At 40.9% G+C, this 19,896-nt stretch overlaps 1 protein-coding gene across 2 annotated transcripts in view; it reads right to left on the reverse strand.

Annotated features, from left to right (window-relative positions):
• Positions 1-19,896, reverse strand: part of ppp1r16b (protein phosphatase 1, regulatory subunit 16B) — an 85,454-nt gene that overhangs the window by 22,916 nt on the left and 42,642 nt on the right. For both annotated transcript variants that reach the window (XM_084542805.1, XM_084542804.1), the window contains exon 3: positions 7,119-7,189. In XM_084542805.1, coding sequence (XP_084398931.1) covers positions 7,119-7,189 — 71 coding nt within the window. The remainder of the gene's footprint in view (positions 1-7,118; positions 7,190-19,896) is intronic.

Here is a 19,896-nt window from a genome sequence, read left to right on the forward strand (position 1 = left end):
TTTAAAAACTCCATCCATTTTCTTTGACTTATCTGAGGTCTGGTCACGGTGGCGACAGGCTAACCAAGGAACCCCAAACGTCCATCTCCCTAGCAACGCATTCTAGCTCAGGATATAGAAACCCATCCAGCAAGTTCTGGGTCTACCCCGGGGTCTCCTCCCGGCTGGCCGTGCCCAGTAAACCTCAAAAAGGGAGGCAAGAGGCATCCTCAACTGATGCCCAAACCTCCTCGGCTGGGCCAGCTGAGGTGCGAAGGAGCAGCGGCTCTAGTCCAAGCTCAATCCGGATTTCCGGGTTCCTCACTCTGTCGGAGCCCAGCCACCCTATAGAGGAATCTCATTTAGCTTTGTAGCACAGTAACTTTTGTAATCAAGATGCCATCCTTTCAGTCACTACCCACGGGTCATGACCATAGGTGAGGGCTGGAACCAAGAGGAACTTTTGAAACTGATGCAACTCAACCTGTCTTCTGTTGGCTAATGTTAGCATAGTTTAGGCTTAGATTAACACCTAACTCACACTTGTCTTCTCTTTTTGTTTTGTTAAAAAAGATGCAGATAACACCGGTTCGAACAAACGCCTGTCAACCTAAGTAACATAATTTCTTGAATGGAAATGGCAACTTCTCAAATATCAGTCTGTAGATGTACGAGGCTGAATCTGATCCAGAATATGAGAGAGGGCTGCCCAGATATCCAAAGCAACAAAGATAAATTAATAATTACGCTCATACCTTCTTATTGTGTGACATGGCTGTGTGTGAGTTTTATTTTTTATATTATATTTTTTCATACTTTATAGAGAAATACAGCACCAATTTAGAGTTCAGTCTGAAGTCTTACTTTTAACTACATTTTAAATGAGCAATGGATATTTTAACATGTATATGACAGAAACTAAAGAAAAGCCAAATCCCATATATAATAAATTTAGCTTAAAATGATGATCTGTCCTGAAGTGGTGGAATATAACTATTATGATGAACTCTCTATATTGTATGTTTATGAAGAGAAAATGGAACTAAATGTAGTTATTTGTTTTACTATATATTATTTACTTGGCTTGGTGTAAAAGACCTTTACTGTTATAGATGCTCAGGCAGTTGGGTGCCAGACAGAACGAACAGGAAAGAACAAAGTTAATTTATGATGCCACCAAATGCAGAAGTGTCAACGACTTCCGCTGTCAATGATAGGAAAGAAAACACACTCAGGGGAAACGACAGAGAAGCATTAGTCACATTTCCTCATTTTAATGTGTGTGTGCAGGTTGATGAGTGTGTGCGCACGTATGGGGGCATTAAATTGGCATCCAGAGCGCAAGTTATGGATTCGATTTTGTGTCCAAGTCAGGTAATTGCCAAGCTTCAAAATAGAATTGAAGAAAAATTAACAGCCTCACAAAATTGACAAGAACTCTTAAGAGACACACTAGCTTGTCAACGACATCAGATAAAGAGATGTATGAGCTACCGTCGAAACCTCCAGCCTGCAGCAGTGGCACGGCAGATGTTGTCTGAATAACCAAGGTGCAGGCTGCAACCAACACACCAGTTAGCTAGATCAGTCTCCTCACCTCTTCCTGAATAAACCCATATACTTCTCCACCTGCTAGCTAATTGCTAGGCTAAGCTCTTTACGTCTGTAAACAACACACACACATACTTGCACCCACAAGCTAACTAGCAGCTGAACTAAAGACAATGAGGCAAGCATGGAAATAATGTGCCATTCATGAAAAAGTATTCACATGAGGATGGTAGTGTGGCTCAGACAAAGGCAGAGATTATGCCTGTGTGCCTTGGAAACAACAGATGACAGTCTTGCAGAGGACCATGAGTGGGCCAAGAGGACTCTGGTTTAGGTTGAGGGGCAAAATGATGAGAAAACACGAGACTTTCTGAATGGCTGAAACTTGATCAGGGTGACAGAGCTGGTAATGAAACTGAAATACTGAAGGGTTAAGTGAGCAGGTGGCTGAGAGTACAGCTGAGACTGCAGGAGGTCAGAGGTTAAAAGAGGCTTCAAATTTTACAAGAGCTGAACGAACCAAATGCAAATCACTGAGAGTGATGGGATCTGAGTGAATAAACCCAAGACGGCAAGTTCAGCTGCCGAGAATTAGACCTAAGAGGCTAAATGAATTGAATGTAGGCCGTGGCAAGCAGCTGAGGCACCAGCGGAGTACGCCGTGTACCTGAGCTCTAAAACATTTTCAACCGCCGTATTTTTTCTGTCTCTCCGCCGTCTGACAGGGCAGCAGATTGTATCTCAGTAAAATAAATGACAGCATATTAATGTTATTGCTGAGTCTGGGTTGCTGAGTGTAAGAGGGTGATGCTGAAAGAATGACAGGTCTGATTGCTCCATGGCTGAGCTAACGAAGAGCTGAATGACGCTTGAAAAGTCTAGAGCTGCACAGCAATGCAGACTCACAACTTCACAGCTCGAAACGATCAAACCCCAAAGATCACCATTAGAGCATCTGTCATCTCTGCATAAATACCTGAGTGGTTAAATCGCTGCAAAATAAATGTTTTGGAAATAGTGACTCGAGCAGTCTGTTGAGGTTCTGGGTCACCGTGCGGACTCTTTCTCATCGGGGAGATCCCGAAGCAAAACACAGGAGCTCAGAGCCAGAAAACAGCTGTGACTCGCATGAATATGGGACAACACAAGGCAGGTGTGTTTGGAAGCATCTGCTGGCAAGGAGACTGTCTCTCTGTAACTCTGAGTGCTTTCAAAGCAAAAATGTCCTTGTGAACCTACAACATCTCTCTATTAGACAAAGCTTATTTTAACATTCAGTGTGAATAAAAGTAGCTTCCGCTACGCAATGTATGGCCAGCCGAGCTGTTTTGTGCATATATTTATATACACAGATGTTGCTCTTTGTCTGGTTGAATGTTACTATAATAAGCAGCTGCTAGCAGTACATTCACTCTCAGCAGATAATAAAGGGTTTAGTGTGTTTAAAACCAAGAAGAATATACAAAAGGGTGGCACTCCATTTAAATGTATTTATATAGCGTCAAGGCGCTTTACAGAAAACACAGTCTGAAACCCCCAGAGCAAGCACGAAGCCTCTTAACAGCAAGAAACCTTGAGCAGAACCCTGCTCATATGAGGGCACCCATCAGCTTTACACCAGCTGAGTAGAGACAGAAACAGACAGAATAGGAGAGAGAGCAGCAGGAACAAGATACTCATACATCTGACAAAAGCATACACGTAGAATCTAATCTTGACTGACGATGATTAACATGTACAAATTACAGGGTTAGGGTTATACTTTTCTGCCTCCTGTTTATTCTTATTACTTAATCAGTGTGTACCCACTGGGGCCGAGACGACTCGTTGACGCTATCAGCGAGGTTGATAACCTCTAAATGTGTGGAGCACTTCGATGCATCACAAAGTTTTACTTCCATCCCCAGTGCTGTAAATGACAGCAGAAACAGCCCCGCGGTCAAAGGTGTTGGAATTATTTAGAAAGAAAATCAGCAAGTTGAACACTTTGTAAAAATGAAACAGTCACCCATGTATCATGCTTCACCATGTACTCTAATTTGTATCATGTATAGGGCTGCACTGACAAAACAAATGATGTGATAATGAAAATAATGACCGAAAAGAAAAATTACTGAAAAAGTCCAGACCCTAATGTCAAAAGTGAGATAATTCTTCATACAGGCGCGTTTATTAAAAATGAAATTGACACCCGCTGTCGCACAGGCTTGGTGTTTGTTCTGTGGGTTTCAGGCTCTGAGTTTGTCTCGAGATCATTTTGATTGTAACTGACACAGTACACTGATCAGCCACAACATTATGACCACTGACAGGAGACGTAAATAACAACAACAAGTTTCCCCAACAATTCAATGCTCTGCTGGGAAACGTTTGGACCTCGCGGTCATGTGGATGTTACTTAGACACGTAGCACCCACCTAGACCAGACCAGGCACCCCCACCACATAGCAATGACACTCCTTGATGGCAGCAGCCATCCCCAGCAGGATGTAGCCTGACACAGGCACGCACATAAAAATGATTTATGAACAACTCAGAAAAACATGAAGAACAGCATACGGTGTTGACCTGGCCTCCAAATTTGCTAGATCCCAAATGGATGCATCTGCTGGATATACTGGAACAAACCTGAGCCACAGAGACCCCTCCCCTCAACCCATAGGACCCAAAGGCCCCCACTAACAACATCCTGTTGCCAGACACCACAGGACACCCTCAGAAGGCCCATGTCCATTCTCTGATGAATCACAACTGTTTTGGAGGCACAACGGAGACCTACACAATATTAGGCAGGTGGTCACAATGTTAGGCCTGACTGGTATATAAATAAAAACAAAACAATATCATTAGACGGTGTGACTGCACATAATCAACAAGCTAAGGCAGTGGCGTCAAGCGGCACGCTTGCAAAAGCTAATTCTGGCAGAACAACTCTTAATTTACCGCCTCTGTACCGGCACCCTCATGTTCCCAGTCGAGTGGTTTCATTGAAATGAAAGAGGACTGAGGTTGTGTTTGCGATGCAGCTTTATTACACGCCTTCATACAAACACACACACGTAGCCTTGACAAAGATCATCCTCCCTAAACCAAAGCGATCAAGGTGCTTTCATGAAGCATTTACCGGGCTGATCTAGGGAATAATGAAGTGTGTATAGGTGTGTGATTGCATGTGTGTGCGCTGTGGTACATAGAGTGACCCTGCATGCCTTCTGTTGATTAATGGTTCATATCAGGGAGGTGAGACCAGTCCTGGACAGGTATGACATCCCATTTAGAGCAAACATCACCAACACTTCCCTTCATTTATATCCACTTCAGCCATATGCCTTTGCTCTGGCCTGATATGAATTTCATTTTTTCTGTGTGCTTAAGATAGCTCCAGGAAAACAGGATGTCAAAAAGCAGGTTAAGTGTGTGTCTGTGTAAAAGTATAAATTATCTATGTGTGTGTGTGTGTGTGTTGGTATTTGTCAAATCGCAGCCCAAGTGAAAAGGTCTTATCTTGAAGACGTTGTGCAGGCAGACACATCCAAATAGCAGATTACACACACATTCAAAGCCAAAAGGTCAATCTGATCTCTGAGCAGCCCAGGGCTTTTTCTTTTCTTTTGTTTTTTTTAAACACCAGCCATGCCTGGCGGTGACTGATGGACTTCAATTTTCTCTTCCCCCCCGTTTATTTCAGTGCCTACCAGCAGGAGCCTGAATATTAGGCTTTGGACGGCCAAGGGGGAAAGAGAGACGGCTGAGGCGGAGGGGAGAGGACATAAACTATCAGTGGGGTTGTAAAATTCAGAGAGGAACAAATGAGAAGAGAGGGGGTAAGACAGGACAGAGAGAAGAGAAAACCGGTGTTTTATATAAGAACCACTTTTACTCTTTACAGAGAAAGAGCAATACTTTAAGAAGTCTGATTAGTTTTAATTACACATTAAAATATGACTCTAATGCAGGGGTTAAGAAAACTAAATGTCGTCCACAGTGTAAACAGTTTCCTGCACATAAAGATGTCGTACACATCTCCACAAGCTTCCCAAGCAAGTGACATTTCAGATTAACGGGGACAAACTAGACGGTGCAGTCAGCAACAGAGATCAGCTCTGGGGAGTGGCTGCGTGAAAAACAAATGTTTCTCTCCAGGTTAAAAGTGAAAGGACAGAGAGAAACAGCTTTTCAAATTAAAGTTTGGTTGATGTGTGACCAAATGAGACGTGTAGCGGCGCATTGCTCACGCAGACGAACAGCAGTTTTCAATGAAAAGCGACAAGCAGCATTGATTCGGAAGAGGTGGAAGCTTTGATTATCAGGCCAGTAATGGATCTAATTAGCAAGTGAAAATAGGCCCGGTGTATGTTATCAGCTTCCTACATCAAAATGGAGTAATTTCCCCCAATGCTGAACTCATTTCCTCACTATTAAAAGTCATTTCTTCAGTGTCAGAGAACCTCAACACTGAATTTCTACCCTGGGAAACGAATGAGGAAGTGATTTAATTATATTTCCACAATGGCGACGGTGATGGTGATGAGATGGTAAAATCCACAGCAAAACAAAGTCATTAAGACATTAGAGTTCCCTTTAACTATCTACTTTTTTTTTTGATCAGTAGAAAAAAACAACAGAAACTGACTTTGTCAAATATAAACGATGCTTGAAGATAGAGTTTCACTTTTCCCTTTTATTTTCACGTAGGAAAAAATCTGAATAAATATAAAGATTTCCAAACTGTATATTTTTCTTTTGGTAAATGGGCTGCACTTACCACATGTAGGGATTTTACTCAAACACTTTATTATTTCCCTTCTCATTCACACACACTTGTAACATTTACTTGGACGCTAGTATACCACATATCAGAGCTTTATATAACCACCTCAGTCAGAACAGACTGGGTAGATAGGAAGGTATCTTCTATGGGATTAAGAGGGGTGATTAAACCACTGATAAAATGTTCCAAAAGGAAAATATCGGAGCCAAGTAACCATGTAAAGAATTTATACCATCTGGTAGGAATAAAAACCTTCTTTCTGCTCATCTGACTTGACGAGTTTCCAGTAGGGACAGAAACAAACATGGAGGTAGCAACACGAGTTGTTAAAGCAAGAGTTGGAAAAGATGAACGAAGTCAGAATTGATCTGGGCAGCGCTGTTGAAAACATAGGTCTGTCCTGATCATCTTCTTCCATTGAATGAATTCCCTACCGTCAATAAAGCTGGGAGGAAAGAACTGTTATATTTTATGCAGATTTAATACAGCATGTGGGCAAAACCCCTTTGCACATCTCGAAAAAGTTCTATTCCGATTGATTTTGGAGCATGTAAACACGTGTATCTTGTCATTTTATTTGCTATTCTCAAGAAGAAATATTATAAACGTAGTCGTGATGTTCAGAGGTTTGTTGTTTTGCTCAGGGACACTTCAGCATAGATAGAAAACCTTCAACTGTGTGAGGATGTACCACCTATTAGATAAGATGCTGGTATTAGTAATCAATGCCTTAGTTTCAAGGAAAAGTACAAGCTGACACATCACAGAACTCAAAATAAGACATAACAGACAAACAGATGAGGACCGGTGATCTTACCTGATGCAGGGCCGTGAGACCATCTTCGTTGCAGAGGTCTGGACTCACGTTGTTCTTTAGCAGGTAACGAACTGAAAAAGAGACAAAGAAGCACAAATGAAGGAGGACCTTTCAACTAATGGAGTTATATTTCTATTTTAATGCTGGATTTCCTTCAGTTGGTTTGAACGGCTGCATTTGTTTTTACAAATTCAATAAAGAGGTCTTGCTTCAATTGCACTAATAAAAACATCGATTCTGTGGCCAGGAAGTGAAAGATTTTCAGTTTGCTGTCCCTGACTATATAGTTAAGAGGTATGTGTGTCGAATGGTGATTCGACTGTTCAGTTATGATCAATATTTCAGCGAGAATACGAGGTCCTGGCAAAACAAAAAGTTCAGAACAGAAACATGACTAGATTCCACTCAACTAGATTCTTCCAAATTGCTCACATCTGTAGGTGCAGCTCAACTTAACCTCGGGTTACCCAGTGGCATCACCAATCAATCTGCAATCCATTAATCACCCTCCATCATCCCTGCAGGAACTTCAATCTCTCAAATTATCAACCACGATGTTACCTAACTGACCTTGGAAATATGGGTGAGGTGGGGGGAGGTGTTGACGGAGGATGATGTAACGATGCTTGGGATTACACTGTTTGTCCTGCCCCGCAGTTTAAACAGATCAACCCTCCACCCGGACCCTAATTCACAATATATCAGCTCTCACAGGCTGCACACTGGACAGCTGCCTGACAGCTAAACCTGTCGACCTGAGCAGGAAGTGGCCGCGGCACGTAGGACTCCGCTCTACGTCATTCCTATCCTCTTTTTTTTTTTTTTTTTTTTTGGGCAGTGCTGCCATCTGCCTCTATTTCACAGAGACAAAAAAAAAGACAAAACAAAAACAGAGTGAGTAGATAAATCAGGATGTGATGCGAAATGAGACAGATTTGGGATGATGATTATTGCATCAGTCCCGTCAACTGGCTGGAAAATGGTCCCGTACAGATAAAGTGCTCACACCGTGTGTACGTGCACGATGTCACATATACGTTTAGCAAACCACATGATAAAACAGGTCACGGTGCTTTTCCATAATATCAATAAACAACAGAATTATGCCGCTTTAATCGTACTTGAATTTCTTTATAAAGGCTATACATAACAACAATGCATACAAGTTAGGACTGCCAATAGATTAAGATATTTAATCGCAATTAATCGCATGATTTTCATAGTTAATCGCATTGTTTCGAAAAGCTGCTTTTCATGTACCTGGATGGAATACTTTTCAAGCTTGTATTACTCTTATCAAACATTTAAGCTACTCAGAAAGCTGCCTACTCAGTTCATAACGCGGTATATTAGTTCTTGTCTGCTAGGGCTCTGAAGCTAAAATCGCTGTTCAAAAGACCCCTTTCTTTATCTCTTTTTTTTTTCTTCATCTTTTGGGATCTTTGGAAGGTTTGAAGCTAAATGGCGTGTCACTGCCCTCGAAGGGTGACACTATTTACTACGACATCACTTCATGCTCTGCTTGCTTTCCACAGCGTCACTGCTGCTTCGATCACTTCCTGATTTCTCAAACTATGGGATAGGCCCGAGGTCATAATAGCGGAGCATGTTTACGTTAATCGCACATAAAAAAAAGAAATAAAATAGTGGTCTATTATCAAGCATATATATGTATATCATCTAGCTCCCTACAAATATTTTAATAAAGAATAGTTCTCTCCAATGAGACTAAACATATGTAGGTACAGAGTATCTCAGAGTTTTATGTGTCAGTTGAGGAACTTATACACAAGAAGACGGTCTCCTCGCATAATGGAACGGATGAATATCAAAATAATAATCAGCCTCAGACACTGTCAGTGTTATCTGTCCCGCGGAGAGTGCATTCAGCACCATGAAATCGAACAGAGATCACATCTGAACTTTGTCTGAGAGTTACCACGTTATCTAATGTGGAGAGATGTCTCATACTTTATTACAGAAAATGTCCCATTTCCATTTTTACCACAAGCGCTCTGTCCTTTACTGCGTAAGTTCAGTTCTAGTGTGATGTTATACCGCAATATTTGGAGTAAATAAATAATGCACAGGGCCGTTTTGTGATACCTGCAGCTCCATCAATAATAAAGCTTGAACGTTGCCTGGGAGGAGAAACTGGCCAAAAAACCCCACACCACACAGTTTGTTGATTGTAAAACTTCATTGCCAATCCGGATAAACATTACTACCAAGTCCTCTGCTCTGTATTTTGTCAGGACACCTACTTACATCTGTTTAAAGAGGTGAAGTTTTGCATCATCCATCCGTGTGACAGTTTGTTTTCATTACATGAATCTTTCAGCTGCCTTCAAGCGCCTTTAGTATGAGGTAGAGAGCAGGTACTTGGGGAAGCGCTGCACCTGGGATATTTTGGCAGAAACCATTCCAAAGTTAAGAACAGTTCGAGCTCCCAGGTACGAGCTACATTTTTTGCGTGACAGCTTGTAAAGACGGGGGGGAGGAGGGTGTCTGAGATGGAGGTTTATAACAATAGGACGGAGATAAGTGGAAACTGAAGAAGAGCGAAAAGCTGTGTATTTTAGTAGTGCTGCAAGATTTTCCTTTAAGTGAGAGTTAAATGGAGGTACAGATCAACAATAATGGCAGCTGGTCATTATCGAAGAACATTGTGCACTGTGCAAGACGTGAGGAGTGCTTTTCCTACAGTAAAGTAGAATGATGGAAGTGCAGCCATTATCAGCCTAATTCTATTATACAACTTCCTGAATCCTGCGCCTATTAGACCTCTATTATGCGTCACTGTCAACACTGTCTAACTGTGATTCTTCACTTTCTCAGAACATTTTTAGTATTAATATCACAATCCTCTCAAGAAGCGTTCTGCAGCTTTCCATCTTAAATTGTTGTTAAAATCCAGGGCCGCCAAGGCCATGAGAAGGAGCAGCCCGAGCTTCATGCGCCGCTATAAGACGTAAGACGGGAAAAGAAGTGAAATATTACTGCGAGTGCAGAGAAAATTGGACCCAAGGTTATACAGTGCAAGCTCAGCCTGACTGCATCCAATAAATGTCACACACCCTCTCTCTGTTTTCCTCCGTGTATTTTCAGTGCTGTGCCTGTACATCAACAGTGTACAGCCTGGATTCAAACCAGCAAACCTCAGAGGAAGTTCAGCTCCGGCATCGACACTGCAGCTGACATTCTCAGCATCCTCTGAGATTTTCTTGTAATTAGAGGTCTTTCTTGGATTTCAAAATATAAGGAGGACCTTCTAAATGTCATGTTTAGCTGCCTGTGGAGGTTATAACTGAATTTATATTAGCCTGACAAGTGCATTTAAGTAAGTCTATTTAGAAGGTTGCATGGATTTAATTTATTTATTAATAATAATTCTTTAAGAGTCATTGGAAAGGGTTTACATTCAAATGCATAATCATTTCTACATAACAATACAATAACAAATTAACAAATGGACGCTGATACGCGCACAACCTGTCGATGTGGAGAACAATAAACTGGATTTTAACAGTCAAAACAAATATATTATACCAGCAGGATTATTTAAGGTAGTCAAGTCAAAAACACATGCTTGTAAAAAACAAAAACAAATTACATGAACAAATCCAAGTATAAAGGCATTAAGACTCCATTTTGGACCATTAACAATGTAAATGCAAAGAGCCACTAATTTATCTACACTTTCCTCTCCTCTGTCTTAATTTAATAATTAATTTAAGTAAACAAAGTACTAAACACTGAGTCACAGTCTGGGTGTGATGACTCAAGGGCTGTGATTAGAGGATTTCAGGAGGTCATGAAAAGATTCTTCATTGATTTTTCAAAGTCTACGTTCACCTTTCTTTCTTCTCTCATACGCAGTGATGTGACTGTTCATCTACAGTCCAGTCACAAACGGCAGCACGGATAAATCCAGTGTTTCGTACAAAGACATTCTGGCCCACAAAATAGATACTTATAACAAGAGCATGAATATAGACATATTGCAGCTGTTTTTTTTTTTGTTGTTTTTTTTGTCTTTTTTGTTGTGCATTCAGTCAAATAAGAAAATAAATGAAGAAGGCCACGTCAAGTGTCTGCATCCGGAAAAAGACTAATTACAGCCACCTGCCTCTCAACCAACATTTAAAGCTGCAGGAGGACGCACACAGAGAAAGACACACACATTATTTTACTGTGACACATCTGAAATCCAACAACTCAAAGCTGTCTCCGAGAAAATAGATTTTCTCGTGACTCGTTTACAACAGAAAATAATGCGGACTGGATTAAGTTTGCTTTTAACATAATGAGAAAATGCTTGTATTTCCACAGGTTAATACATAATCTATCAGTGAAGCTGTTGTTTTTGATGTTTTTATTTTCATCGGTGTATGCGGCATGACAACCTCTTGCGAGGTACAGCCTCTCGTGGTTATGTTCAGGCATACGTCTGCTTTAATTGCTTGAACTGCCAAATATCCTGCGGGTGCTACTACATGTAGTTTTTCAGTTGTAGTAAAATAAATTTTTATGTAAAGGCATTACATAAACATATTTTCTAGGACAATCTAGGAAAGCTTGACAACCAAATCCTTTGAGGGCAGTCTCACTACTTGGCAGCCATCTTGGTATCGGCCCATGGCAGTGCCTGGTCTGGTCTAGGTGGGTGGTACGTGTCTAAGTAACATCCACACCAATGATGGGCCCAAACGTTTCCCAGTAGAACGCTGTATTGTCACAAGATGGTCAATGTCATTCACTTCTCCTGCCAGTGGTCATAATGTTATGCCTGATCAGTGTATATTAGTTGTTTTTTTAAAAAAAATAAGGAAGTGACAGTGAAAGTGGATAACCTCTACTCTGTTACTGTCCACTTCTGCTGCTATTCATCTCTATTAAACACTGACACAGCACTGTTACTGCGGCACACAGAGGTGCTGCCTGTGACTATGTATGAATTAGTGAACACAGAATTACACCCGAATGCAGGTGATAACAAATGATTGTGTGCATGTAATTTCTCCGTTACATGCGTTAGTGTGTGCATTTTCCTCTGCATGAACGTACTGGAGCCGCACACAGCGATGAATAAAAACTCCTACGTTCTCATTGTTTGAGAAAAGCAATCAGAAGGTGACAGTTGCGTCAGTCGGTGCCAGAAGTCACATATATCTCTGCCCGCTCCTCAGGATGGAAATTACACATTTTAAAACATGTGAGATTAACAGAAGCAGAGGCAGGCAGACACACGCCACCAAACAGCTCCACGTGTGATTGGCTTAAAGGTCAGCACACACCACATAATATGCATTGGTGGTGAATTGCTCTCCCAGTGAGAGATTGGCCTCTGATGCATCAGTTAAGATGAAATGGTTTTGAGTTATGATGTGTCTGGTGATGGAGATGACATGGAGGAGAACGCAAGACAGAGATATGAACAGCTAGAGGATTAAGACAAACAGCAATCTCTTTTAATGCATATTTTAAGTTTTGTCTTTTTGAGTCTGGCTTGAACATTAGATTTTTGTTTTACGTTTTTGGTTTCTGCCTGACTCGGTGTGTGAAATTCAGCTCATGTACTTCTTAGGCAACAAACTGCACAAAACAAACTGTTATAAAGGTAGTGTTGGAATGATGTTGTCATGTTGAAACTGAGATATTCAGAGCAAAGTCTTGAGTCCACGTGTAGTGATTCACTGGTCGCCGCTCAGCATTGACAGTCAGCTGACAGTCCTGTGCCTGCACCCCTTAACAAACAGAAGCCGTCAATACTGAGGCAGCATCAGAATGCATTTTTCTGTTGGATGATCTAAAATTTTTGTTTTTATCCCTCAGTATTATCATGAAATGAAAGTAAACCACATTTTCTAAATTGTACATGCAATTGTACATGGGGGGGAGCATGGAGTAGAGTTCCTGCACCTTCCCTTGGGCCCAGGAGGAGACTCTGGTGTAGACACAGATTTTGCGGGAGAGATTATGCAACACAAGAATGTGATTCTAATGACGTTGGAAATTGACGCCGTGACCTGACTTCAGATAAGGAGATAAAATTGGATGGATTGAAATTGTTCAGAAATGAAATTAGTACGAGTCCAAATGAATAATTCTTTGATTTTATTCTTTTGTTTCTGTATTTCCAAGTTTAAAAGAACAGAATATTTAGTATTTGCCTAATCAGCTTGAGTGAATGGTGTTTCCATTTTACATATATTTGCAGTTACGTGTTGTTATGCAATACATGTATGTGCAGTGTGTGTTTAACAGGTTTAACACCAACTAATTCGTCTTTTTAAAATAAGATCCAGTGAAAGCACGAATTAAGGTCAAAACAACAAACAAACAAACAAAATGCTTTTAGCTGCATAAACTCATTAACGCGCCGTAATAAGCAGATAACTTTCTGAACACATTAGCGTACTCGGGGGACTAACAAATGAATGCCAAAACCTCATAATTGTGACTTTATCTCAATAATTACATTCTGTCAGTTACAAAAAAATGTCAATTAGCAGCTTTGGCGAGCTTCAGCGGACATATGACAATTTACAAAAAACAACACGAGACAACAAACAGAGCTGCTCTACTTCACTACAGTTCATTCTGTTTTACTTTTTACTCTGCAGAAAGTCTTTGTGACTAATATTATTAAGTCATAAGACTCTATCTTCAGCCACTGAAGAGAAATGATTTCGATCGGTTTCAGTGTTTTAAGAGTTTTATGAAATTACTTTTAAGATTAGGCTTAAAAGTTTCCTTTTTGATAAGGCTTACGGTTAAGGCTGACTCAGGTGACCCCGAACCAGTCATTAGTTATGCTGCGATAAGCCCAGGCTGCTGGGAGACCTCCCATGATGCACCAAGCATCTCTCCAATACTCTTCTCTCTTTCACTCTCCATGCACATGATTAGCTCTGTGCCTTCTCTCTCCGGTATCTTTTCCTCTCTCTCCTCCCTCCTGTATCTTTCTGCAGGTATCTCTGACTCCTGAGGTTTCTGATCTTCACTTACTGGCCTCACCAGCCTGCCCAGTGTGTGTTCTTTGTTGTTTCTCAATCTCTTCTCTCTCTCTGCTCACCTCTCACCCCAACCTGTCGAGGCAGATGGCCGCTCACCCTGAGTCTGGTTCTTCCTCTGAGGTTTCTTCCTCTTTAATGGGAGTTTTTCCCTCTCCACCGTCACTTAGAAATCGCTCGAGAGGAAACTGTTGTGCTTCTCGATACTTCTCGATCTTAGTATGGAAAGTGTAAATTCAAAGCTTGGTTTATAGTTCTGCATTAAATCTCTGCAGAGCCTACATTGTGGCCTTACGCCATTGTGAGAATTTATACTTGTGTGTCTTAAATCGCTGCAGTGCAACAGGAAACTGACAAATTCAGGAGATTTGGTAAAATTGGATCGAATGCGTAGTGCCAATCTCTGTGGATTGAGTGGGATTGGGGCTGCAGCTTGAGGCCTCAATCATAGTCATCGCCACGAAAGATGGTCTTTTCAAAGACAGAAACACGACATTAAAATGGCACACATATGTTTACGAATAAGTAATAAAAACACCATAATGCATCATATATTTGGTAAAATAACATATTACTTTTATCAGAAGCATAAAGTCAGACTTAATATCTAAACAGCCTCTAAAAAGTGTAACACCTTTTTATCTCACCTAGGGGATATCAGTTTTATGACCGAGTGAATTTCAGAGGCTATATCAAGCACAACATAAAAGAGGACCATGGGAGGTAAAACGCTGTTATAAATAATACAGAGAGATACTGAGGCACTAAGAGAGACAAAAGCAGAGAAAGTAAAATAGGGCTGGCGACATAAACCATGACTGTGATTCCTATCTGTCTGTACCAACACCCTTTGGGAATGAGCAGCACACTTTGCTGAACACACAAACACAAAAATCTTTAAAAAGCAATCCATTACATCCAAGGGTCACCATGGCGATTATCTACCGCTCCACAATCCAGTAACACAACGCTGCAGAAATCTCGCGCACGCCTTCCTGGGCAGGTCCCATGAATTCCCATTGAGGGAGGAGACGGAGCTGGACGAGATGCCTCCCAAAAGATAAAAGATACATCAACAAATAACGGCACAGGAAAGGAAACCCACCCTTCCTTCCTGTTATCTTACAGTGCCTCAACAACCCTGCACGTGTGTGTGTTTCTCTGTGTGCGCGTGGGTTCAATTGTGTGTTGGAGATGGAAACTGGAGTTATGTGGGTCAAAACTTTCCGGAGCACTGATTATTGATAAGAAGCTGCTCATAAACAGTAATGTCTATGAGTAACGTCTCAGTCTTTCCATGTACATCCGTTATGGAGACCACAGCTCTTCTTCAGTTATTATCAAATGGTCCAGAATATCTCCACTTTTGGTTCTCATAAAATTTCTCGACAACTATGGTGAAATATTGTCAGTACTTTCTTCTAGCAACTATAACACAGTGTGACTTTAAGTTGTACATTATGTTCAAGGCTAATTAGCATGCTAACATGTTAAGGTTAGATTCTAGACAAGCAAACTTGAGGGCTGTGACACACCAAACCGAACCAAGCCGTTAGCTGGGGTCAGGCAATGGATAAAAGTCTGTTATCCTAGTTTTTGCGCTGTGTCCTCCACCGGACTCCTGTTGGCAGCTTTTTGGAAGATAAGTTATGTTGAATCCGTGGCAGAACAACTCGGTCAAAGAGAGATCCCTGACTGAGTGTTCAAGTGAGCAAACCAGTGCACAAAAAAGAGAAACGTAGGTCAAAGGGCACGCAGAAGGCTCTTCCAATTCACAACAACAGGATCATCTAGAATGAACAGCTGACCATTTGATGCGGTTTTTGTGGTGTGTTCAAGTGTAACTTTTAGGCCCAGACCAAAGTTGAGGTGAGGCGACGCTGTAGTCGCCCTCCATCGCTGGTAGTTCTCTGATGGTTTGCTGTGTCCGTACCTCTATTGAACACCTAAACACCAGTGTGTTAGCATTGTCCTTGTGAGGACGTTAGCATGCTGATGTCAGCGTTGAGTAAAAACTGGGCCAAATGTGCCGTTTCAATCGCTGATGACAGTCTGATACTCCTACTGCTTCCAGCTACAACTAAGACACAAATCAAATGCAACAACGAGATCAGTATGTGGTTAACTAGGAGTTATTAGTCTAACATGAGGGTTGAAACCTTTAGCACATTTGGAAATTACCTGATCGACGGAAAAGTAAGTGGCAACTATTTTATTATAATTAAAAGCTGCTACACATTTTCTGGCTTCTTCTTGGCAGGATTAGCTGCTTCTCTTTTGTTACATATAATACTAAACTGAATGGAGACTAAGGAAGAACAATTAATTGATTAATGTAAAAACAAGCCACTGGATGAGTTTATACAAGCAGTACATTTTAAAATATAACACTTGTGTTGTATCTTTATATGTTTTTTTAAGGGGATATCCGTTTATTTCATGATAACTTCCTTTAAACAGTCACACAAAATCATACGTAACTACTAATTCTATCACCATGAGAAGTTCAGAGACGTAACTTTAAAAACCCAGTATGTGCTCTAATCTACCACAACTCTGGAAAAAGTTCTTATTGATTACACCGTGAATCTGTTTTGCTGCACTTCATCTTTGCAGTTACACAGATTTGAATCTTTCAGGGTCTGTTTTGAGATTTATTTTATGAGCCTACTTACTCGTGTCCAAGAAATCCCTGGGAGATAACTGATGAGTGAGCCTCCTATCAAAGCATGTTGGATGCACAGATGCTCTGATCTATGAGTTCAGTTGATGTAATAAACACTTGCGAGTCTCTCTTAAGGCAAAGTAACAGTTTAACGTTCAGTGTGTTAATAGCACGGATGTTGTTTTTGTTGTTTGGGGTTTGGCTCAGTACCCTGACTCACATCGACCCCCCTCTCATATCTCACAGCCAATGATCACTGATAAGGGGGAATCACCAGAAGTGAGGATCAAGTGAAGATTGTGATATGAGAGGCGCTGCGTGAGTTCAGGTGCAGGAAAGTCCAAGTGGAGAATCGATTTTCTTTCCAGGGTGTCTCTCCCGTTGCTTTATTGAAGGGGCAAATATTGTTGTGCTGCAATAATGGCTGCTACAGAATCCCTTAAATCACACAGATACCGATTAGAGAATGGTTTATGTAACATGCCATAGTGGTTTATAATCCCTCTAAAACAGTGATATGCTGGAAGCAGATTTTAGGACACCGCCACCAGTAGTAGGCTTGTATTTCACAGCCCAAAGTATACTGTAAAATATTTTAAGATGCTTCAAATCAAATACGAAGGCAGGGTGCACTTGAGGTCACTTCTACTGACTTTAGATGACATTTTGATGATCAGAGTATTAATTCTCCCTCTTTAAAAAATGCTGCTGTTTGTAACCTATTTGAAGCATGTTGGTTGCTCATGTTCCATGTTTGTGATTTAAGAAAGCGAATAAGCCAGTTTCCTTAAGCAAACTTTCAACTTTCACTTTTAAGTTTGGAAAATTGTTATTTTAACTTGGTAACCTTTACACTCACTATAGCTCAAGCTCACTTTATCCCCCTTGAAGGTGAAGATGTTTATTCACAGGCTCATGACGACCCGTCTTACAGCCTTTATGCAATGTGAGTTTATGTTTTGTTCAAGGCTAATTAGCATGCTAACATGCTAAAGTGAGATTCTAGACAGGGAAACTTGACACACCAAACCGAACCAAGCCATTAGCCATGGTCAGGCAATTGATAAAGGTCTATTATCCTAGTTTTTGCACTGTGTCCTGCACCGGACTCCTGTTGGCAGCTTTTCGGAAGATTAGTTATTCATTCATTCATCTTCTGTACTCGCTTATTCCTGTTAAGGGTCACGCGGGTCTGCTGGAGCCTATCCCAGCTGTCATCGGGCGAGAGGCGGGGGTACACACTGAACAGGTCGCCAGTCTATCACAGGGCCAACACAGAGAGACAGACAACCATTCACACTCACTTGCACACCTACGGCCAATTTAGAATCACCAATGAACCTAATGAGCATGTCTTTGGACGGTGGGAGGAAGCCGGAGTACCCGGAGAGAACCCACGCAGACACAGGGAGAACATGCAAAGATTAGTTATGTTGAATTTTAAAAATCTAATGGAGATGAAGATGTTTATTCGCAGGTTTATGATGACCCGTCTTATGTCCTTCCCTTGATTGCTCCCAAGCGTCCAAAATGTCTCATGTATAAAAAACAATTCGATTTTTTTATACTTGCGTCACATCCAACTAAGAGTGCGGTTCGAGATTCTTGTGGTTACATTATTATATTATTTCTTCACATCTTGCATATGTCACAATACACATGTTGCTTATTCAGATATCACAGGTAAAACAAGTTCACAAAACTTCTATTTACTTCTATCTATTTGTATTTATAGACGTTCATTATAAAAGATTAGATCATATAACTAAATTACAATGGGGTATTATTATAAATCACGACTACACAATAGACATTGGTTTCTTTCTAAGATTCGTAATTGCATGGCAGTATCCAGATGCCACTCTGTTCACTGGATATTCATAATTCTCCAGCGCAATACTGAAGTAATTGAGAGAAATCTTGCTGGAAGTAATTTCTGCCGTCATTAGTTTTTTTGCGACGACCCCGTTTCAATCATTTTTCACTAATTTACTCCAAATGGAAAAGGGCTGATGGAGTCCATGTACTCATCAGTGCGCACAACTTCCCACAAATTAGATACTTTAATCTCAGAACAAGCAAACAGCCCAAAACAAAGTCGGTGCAGCAGTTTCCTCAAAATAACACTGATATGTTACGAATGCTCTTCAGGCAAGGTAGCCCTCTCTGCCTTCCTGTCGGCTGTGCAGAAAGTGGGCCACTGTGCACGTCCATAAGTAGCAGCTGAACGACATTGGTTTTAGTAGGACGTTAGGAGGGAAGATCATTGATATAATTAGCATTCCGCGTGTGTTATAATTATCCCCCACATGATGAGCTATTAAGGGACTTTAATTGTATGTTATGCTACTTAAACAGATGTAGTTGGATAGCACTGCAGGGAAGTCAATTGGAAGACACAACAAACTGGGCATTGGGATGCAGCAGGTGTTTTTCAGGTCACCGTGAGCAAATTAACGCCGAAACTAAATAAACACAACGCACTCCAGTGAGCTCAGGTTTTGATTTGGAAAGATGATTGGAACACACTCCAAAGTTGGACAGAGTTAAGGCGCTTGATCGTGTAATTAACAGACAAATCCTTCAGGTGGCCCGCTAGTACTGTGGACTCGCAGATAAATCCCAGGCGTTGCTCTGTGGTTCACAAATGTTAGCTGGCACTGCGAGACGACCAAGATCACACCGAGACAAACCTTTCATCAGATTAACTCCAGGTCCAAAATAATGGAAGGAGTGTATTCAGGTCATTACCACAAGAGTTAGGCTTTATTTTTAGTCTTACTTACTAATATACAACATGTAAAAACTAACTGGGCCATTATTTTTTCAATTGATTAGTTTGTTGATTTTTTTTTTTCCAATTAATGTGTCGACTATTTTTGGAGTTGTTGATTTCTCTTGTGGTTAACTACTAAAATATAACAGATCTTTTCCTTGTGAATTTTCAAGCATAATGAATGAACATACAATGATTTAACTTCAATGACCTATGCTGATTTTAACTGCATCTATATTACCCAGGTTCCCCATTCATACTGGGCATCCTAGATGGCTGCACCACAGTAGACTAATTCTTTACCATTTTATTAAGTTATAA

This window comes from Chelon labrosus (assembly GCF_963514085.1).
Source record: "Chelon labrosus genome assembly, chromosome: 4".
Classification (NCBI taxonomy): Eukaryota; Metazoa; Chordata; class Actinopteri; order Mugiliformes; family Mugilidae; genus Chelon; species Chelon labrosus.